At 55.1% G+C, this 7,069-nt stretch overlaps 1 protein-coding gene across 1 annotated transcript; it reads right to left on the reverse strand.

The window, feature by feature from the left end:
* Positions 1–422: 422 nt before the first annotated feature.
* LOC124667151 (zinc finger CCCH domain-containing protein 2-like) lies at positions 423–2,269 on the reverse strand. Its single transcript, XM_047204470.1, has one exon. The coding sequence runs from the start codon at positions 2,172–2,174 to the stop codon at positions 1,032–1,034; it is 1,143 nt and encodes a 380-aa protein (XP_047060426.1). The 5' UTR covers positions 2,175–2,269; the 3' UTR covers positions 423–1,031.
* Positions 2,270–7,069: the final 4,800 nt, after the last annotated feature.

The following is a 7,069-nucleotide window of genomic DNA, read 5'->3' on the forward strand; positions in this document are numbered from 1 at the left end:
AATAAGACTAGACAAAAATGTACTAGCAGTACCAAATAAAGTCCCGCTGGTACGTACGAGCTCTCGATCCGTCCCGAGAAAAGAAAGATCTTGCGCATATGGGACGGCGACATTCACGAACGGACCGATGTGCGCGCGGCCCAATCTTCTTCCACCTCCACCAAAGAGGAAAACGACCGGCCGTCGACTCCGGGTGGCGTCGCGGTCGCCGGTCGCACTCCGGGAGGCTCCACGGCCGCATCGCCCATACTGCTCCAACCATCCCTGTTCCACGTCGCCCATACTGTTCCAACTATCCACTGCACACTCCATCACTACCACGTCACGCCAAGCGCCAAGAACAGTCGCGATCAAGTTTCATTCGCAACTACACTGAGCAAATATGGCAAGGAACACAGCACAGGCAGTGTAGAAATAGAGTAAACTGAACATATATATTATTACTGGTAATAAACATCAACAGATTACAAATACGTTGGGGACTTGAGTTCATCGCCATTGGATGAACCAATAGAGAGATTAAAAGCCGCCGCCGCTAAGCAGCAGCAGCTAAATACGTAAGTACAAAATAAGCTGTGGGGGGATCATCCTCTTGAGAAGGATTACAATAGCAAAATGTGAAAATCAACTAAGGGAGACGATAAGCAACATCAGCTCCACTAATCACAGGAATCAAGTCCACCTTCCTTCCTTCCAGCAACCTCAGCTTCACTTGTCACCACCAGCTTCTTCTTCCAGGGATGGAGGAATGACAGGTTCCAAATCTATGGAGCTTCTACCCTTCCTTCTTCTGGCAACAATCTTTTTTTGGGTAAAATTCCTACCAACTCAAGAACCCCAAAACGAATCCGCCCGTCTTGCCTCCCTTCGCCCGGCCAGCCGAGAATATTCACAGGGGAGATAGATGTATGTACAGGAATTTGCAGTAGTAACTGGAAATAGCAAAAGAAATTTCGAGGATTTTTTTTTTGGTTGGGACCGTCTTGTTGAGCCTGTCGTCGCCGTTCCTCACCGTGCGTCTTGTTCGGCGGTCAGTTGATGAGGTCGGAGACCCAGCCGACGTCGGGGCCTCCTGCGCCGTAGCAGGTGCTGCCGGACGCGGCGCCGTCCCTGGAGAGGCGCTCGAAGACCTTCTCGCGCAGCGCCCTCCCGGACTCGACCCTCTGCACCGGCTCGTCGTCGTCCATGAAGCGGAGGTTGAGCGGCTCCAGGTTGGCCATGAAGCCGGCGGCGGTGTTGGGAGCGGCCATGGGGGTGGTGGGGAGGCTGTAGAGCCCTCCACCGCCGCCGCCCTTGGGGGAGCCGTAGGCAGCTGCGGCGGGGGAGAGGTGGTAGCTGTTGGTCCAGCCGCCTGACGGGGAGGACTGCGCCTTGGAGAGGCGCAGCTGGCGGAGGGAGGCCATGACGTCGTTGACGCCGGGGGAGCCGACTCCGGGCCATGCGCCGCGGCGGAGCGCGTCGGGCGACATTGGCGGGGACTCGGACGGCGGCGACTTGGGCGGGGAGGAGAGGAGCGTGCTGGTGGGGGAGGAGGACATGGTCTTGCCGGTGAGGTAGGTCTCGAACGCGTGGCGGCGGAGCGGGGAGCCGTCGTATGACTCTGCGAGGGGGGACAGCGGCGTGGAGTTGCGGGGGCTGGCGGGGACGGAGCGGAGCTGGTCGGGGGTGTGCGCGAAGAAGCAGACGCGGCGGCGGCATGCGGTGCCGTCCTTGCATGGCTGCGTGCGGTAGCGCGCGGGGTGGAGCCAGCACTCGAAGACGCCGTGCGCGTAGTCGCAGCCGTCGCCGCGCTTGCAGCCGCCCTTGCGGAAGTCGGGGCAGGCGGCGCCGGAGTAGTGGAACTTGCGCGGGTCGCGGCGGCGCGCCTTCTCGCCCGGGTGCGCGAAGGGGCACTCGGTCCAGTCGTGGCTCCGCCCGCGCGCGCAGCGGCGCACCTTGAAGTCGTACATGCGGAACTCGTCGCACGCGTACGCGTCGGCGGCGGCGGCCATGGCGGCAGCCTCGTCGTCGTCGTCGGAGGTGGGGTCGAGGGGGAGGAGGTCGTTGCGGGGCAGGTACTGGCGCAGCGCGGCGAGGAGGTAGGGGGTCATCTCGTCGCCGGTGCCGGCGTCGACGCCGCTCACCGGGAGGCTGCCCCACGGCGGCACGCTCACGCCCTCGCTCATCATCATCATGGCTGGGTGTGGATGGTACTCTGCCTCGAGCACTGTGGTTGCTCTGCTTCGGTGAAGTGGTCTACGGCAGATCTTGTGGACTGGGCTTACAGGAGAGAGGACTTGCGGTGGGTTTGTCGGAGGGGTTGTGGAGAAGAACAGCAGGAGGCGCGGGCTTATAAACAGCTCCGCTAACCCTAGGGTTGGCAACTAACCCTGGTTGGGGTAACCGCGGTCACGCAGACGGCGCGGTCGTACAACTAACTGACGCCGTCGGCGATCAGCACGGCGGTGGCCGGGCAGAGACTCCACACATCTCACTGACATCTTGTCCCACCGTACCCCTGAACAGATCGTCAGTGAGAGGAGCCAACGCGAGGTGGGGACAGAACAGAAGGTGGGCAGGGAGCGGTACACGCGTCGGGACGGGGGTAGAGCTTCAGGCATGCGGAGGGCGAGGTGTCTGGAGGGCGCGCGGGGGTCGGGACACGTCGGGGGGCGTCCTGCGATCTTTAATTTCGGGGTGCCCTACGTGGTATAGGTTTGGGGTTTTGGGAATTTTGGCGTCCGGGGCGTCGTGGGGTGGAAGATATTGGTTCGTGTAGTTTCTGGAAACCTTGGGTAGGGAGTGGTGGCGCGGCTTGGACACATGCATGCATCTGCATCCCGGTTTGTGGCGTGGGTTCGTGGAGCGCATCCATCAGCTGGGTGTTGCTTTTCCCATGCCCAAGCCTATGTCTGTGTGTGCTCCCTTCACTTTCATGTGCGTGTGTCTCGTTTGGCTGCATCCCCGTTTTAGAACCATACCGCTAACCACTTCTACACATCATATATATTTAATTTGTGTGAGTGAGTAACAACTCATATGTGGCAATTTTAAGGCTAGACAACCTCGATATTTATTCTCAAATTAGAATAGTAAGTAATTGTATTATAAATACTCCCTCCTTTCTGTGGTTTTAGTTCAAACTTAAACTACAACAACGAAAAAAGTTATGGAACGAACGAAATACACCATAATGGCTCGGATCATGATTCTTAAAACACCAAATTTGGATCTAACTTTATCCTACGCTGAAGAAAAGAATCAATAGGGTATAAGAGAAGAAGAAAAAAGTAGCGGAACAAATTTTACGGGGAAATAAAAATTTCAAATGCCATGATAAAATATAATGTGAAACAATGAGCACATGGTTTGAAACCAAAAAAAAAAAAGTCAAAACTAGAAACGGGAAACTGTTGACTGCCAAAACCCACCGGCGGGCAGCGGCCTTGTCAACACTGTAGAGCCGGGAAGAGCCTAGAGCTGCGGCTGGCTGAGACCCCTCCGAGCAACGGCCCGCAATGCTCTTCACGGTCACACGCGGCGTTGCGAAGTGCAGGGCGTGCCACACGACCTATACACAGTCGGGGAAGGTGATGAGGATGCCTCGCTTAGTTTCTGCGGGGCATACATGTAAACGTTAAATACGAGCCTCGATCGGCTCTCGGGTTATCCTGTGAATCGGCTCAAAGAGCCGATCCACCCATGGTCCGTACGGGGTGCACGGATACTTGGTGGTCCTGCTTGATCAAGATGAAGGCGATGAGATCTACGACGATTTAGGGTTTTCACCGCATAATCGGATCATCCTACTCTAGGTTGGGCCTTGCGGCCACGCACGGTGCTCGTAAGCCGATCCTAAACAAGGCCAAAAAACCAACATGAAGTTGATCCTAGGAACATCCCGTTTAGGACTTGCGAACGCCACCCTACGTGCCACTTGGATCCTCCCCCTTTGTAAGGCCTAACTATTGCGGATATTAAACTAATCCTTGTAAAACAAGGAGCAATCGTAACGGATCGGATCTACTAAATAATGATCAAGCGGGGTGCCGCCCCCACACTGAGATAGGCGTGAGGGCGGCTAGATATGCAAGGGTTGCACTACGTAAGCATGCTTAAACGAAGAACAATGCTAACCCTAACACATCTAATGATAACTACGTTGCTCGCCATCAAAAACGCTTCGAGTACGAGCAACGCATGGAACAACGTGGGGCTTGTGCTGCCTAGATCGCAAGATGCGATCTAGGCAGCATGTCGCTACCTGATAGAAACCCTCGAGACGAAGGAGTTGGCGATGCGCCGAGATTGGTTTGTTTTGGGGTTGAACGTGAGTTGTTGTTTATTCCATAAACCCTAGGTACATATTTATAGTCCAGGGGACTTTCTAAGGAGAGCACATCCCCTCGTGCACGATACAAACTCTAACTCTTATCTAAAAGGGTAAACTACTAAATAAAGATACACGGGCAATTCAGCCCAAAACCCTTCGTGCCAGGCCGCTTCAGAAATCTTCCATGTAATCTTCCAAGCCCGGCCCACCTCCGGATTTGTCTAAAATCTGGTGATAACACATGCCCCCTGGTTTTGGAAATAACATTTCCAAAATCATTATGCTTTCCCTTCGAAGGGTCATGTCGTGGCGGAAGCGGAACCGTTATAGCATCCGTCATCACTATGCCTCTGTCTTCTCGGCTTCTCTAAAAATTCGACGGCTTTAGCATCGATCCCTCGGAAGGCCGTAATGGCATTACCTTCACCGGATTCCCCATTATTTAACCGTGCCGACGGGTTAGCTCTCTCTATCCTCTATTCCATCCCGGCTATCGGCACCAAAAAACCCTCTCCTCTCCGTAGCAATGTCTTCCTCTTCCTCTTCCTTCTCAAAACTCTTCCCCCAACCTTCGCCGAAGAAGAAGAACGAGGACAGACCTCCACCCCGCGGTGAATCCCTTCTCCTCCGACAAAGAGGAGAAAGAAGGAAAGCGACAAAGGCCAAGGCCTCCCCTTCCGTCCCGGCTCCCACCGAAGAAGCGCCCCCGCATGTGGGCGGACGGCGAGGACGAAGATGATGACGAAGAGGAAGAGGAGGAGGATGACTCCTCCTCCTCCATCGGGTATCCGCCGACCAAGCGCTTCCGCTCTCGGGCGGACGGCGAGGATGATGATGATGACGAGGAGGAAGAAGCTCCGACCAAGGGCAGGGGAAGCGACGACGAGGAGCTCCCCGGGAGCAGCGGCCGACGACGTCGACGGCGGCGATGACGAGGACGGCGGCGACTAGTAGTATAGGACTAGTAGTAGCGGTGCACTAGGCACCGAGATCCCTCTTTTGAGAGCCATCGGCTCTTTCTTGTAAAGCTGCTCCTTGGAATTAATGAAATTGTTCTTTCCATTCATCTTTTAATCGCTCCAATTTCATTCCTCCCGTTTGTCATGCTAAGACCGATAGCAACGCGTCGGACTTCTTTCCTTTTCTTGCGACAACGAGCACGGTCCAAGCCCTGTACTAGACGACGGCTTTTCCTTCCCGGTTCCTCCCCGAGACGACCATAACGCAGCCCGCGGCTCGAGGTGACCCTAATCGGCTCTTAAAAACGGGGCATCTTCCAGGCTTGTTGCCCCCCGAGTCTTAGCCGAGGCAAAAACAGAGCTATATGGACCTAGGCTCGATCATGTCTGAGGGAGCTCCTTATGCCGAGCTAGCCGATTAAACATGTCGGCTTCCCAAAGCAGAGAGCCCTCAAGGTGAGCTGCCCCCCGAGTTTCTTCAGTTCTCGCCGACCGGATAGGCTCCTTTCCTTCGATGGACCCGATGCAATCCATCCTTGACCTGATCCGCACGCCCATGCTGCTCCCGACATTGTTCTTGAAGAAATCTCCCTTGAGTCGATGGCCATGCATCGGCCGTTATATCCTTAAGTCGATGCACTCGCCGCATCGGCTATGTTCGAAAATTTTCGAATTTTCACTTTTTGTTTTTACGGCCGACACATGCATCGGCCCCCATATTCCAATACCCATCAACGAGAAGATGAGAGGCTTCCGTTGCATATCCTCGTATTTTATCTACCTGGGTGCCCCCCCGAGCCGATTCTGTCAAGAGAATTGATGGTATCGGCTCGTGTCGGATAACATGTTGAACCTAGGCAGAATGGTGGGTGAGGATAATTTTGGCCGATTGCTGGAATCGGCCTCCACGCTACTTGCTCGTTGAAGGTTTTGTAAGTTCCCTTCATAAGTTTTTTTGGGGCCGATCACAAGGATCAACCTCTCCTGGTTTGCTCATTGGTTTGATCCTGCTACTTGGTCAGGCTGGATAAAACCAACCCAACCTCTGACTTGATGCGCTTGCTGTCGTCCACCTTGAGTGCTCCGTAGAGTCGTGGAGCGCTACGCTCTGTCGGCAAGACGAGTACCATGTTTGTGCCGGCCGATGTCTCATCATCGGCTTTCCTCCGTTTAGGGCGCCACTCCATTTTACGTGGACGACCCTCTTTATCCAGGGTTCGCTGGACCTTTGCAGCCGGATCGAGGCCGTGCCTTCCTTAGCGTATGCGGTACAACCTCTCGGCTTCCTCTAGGCCGGGCAATCGCTGAACCCTGCGCTTTTGGGAACGGCTGAGTCCGTCAGGGCACCACCTTGGCCGGTGGTACCTATCTTCTTCCACTTCTACCTCGTCTTCTGAATCCTCAAGATCTGCCCAACGAGGTGACTCAGCGCGTTTGCTTTGTGGCGGGAGAGGCCCTAGGCGCTCAAACATGGACACGTTGGCTGCCCCCTTCTTTTCGATTGCATTACGGGCAATTGCCGATTGTGGGCAATCGGCTCATTCCTGAATCCCGGCGAGTGTCCGAAGAAGGGGCGGTCCCAATGCCTGGCGTTGTCATCTTGCTCCCTTGATGCTTCCGTGGCACAGCGCTCGTGCTCCTCCTCATCGCGATCCTGCCGACGATATCTTCTGGCTTCTCTAGCCAGACGATCTCCTCTATCATCGTAATTGGACCGTCGGCGTTGGTCATACTGACTCACATATTTATTGAGGAGGTGATCAGAGAGGGGTCGCTGATATCTTATATTCTTCACCTC

Source organism: Lolium rigidum, chromosome 6 (assembly GCF_022539505.1).
Source record: "Lolium rigidum isolate FL_2022 chromosome 6, APGP_CSIRO_Lrig_0.1, whole genome shotgun sequence".
NCBI classification, from domain to species: domain Eukaryota; kingdom Viridiplantae; phylum Streptophyta; class Magnoliopsida; order Poales; family Poaceae; genus Lolium; species Lolium rigidum.

What these genes read in the sequence shown, in the direction of transcription:
- LOC124667151 (XM_047204470.1), bottom strand. Translation starts at nt 2,174, where the DNA reads ATGATGATGATGAGCGAGGGCGTGAGCGTGCCGCCGTGGGGCAGCCTC.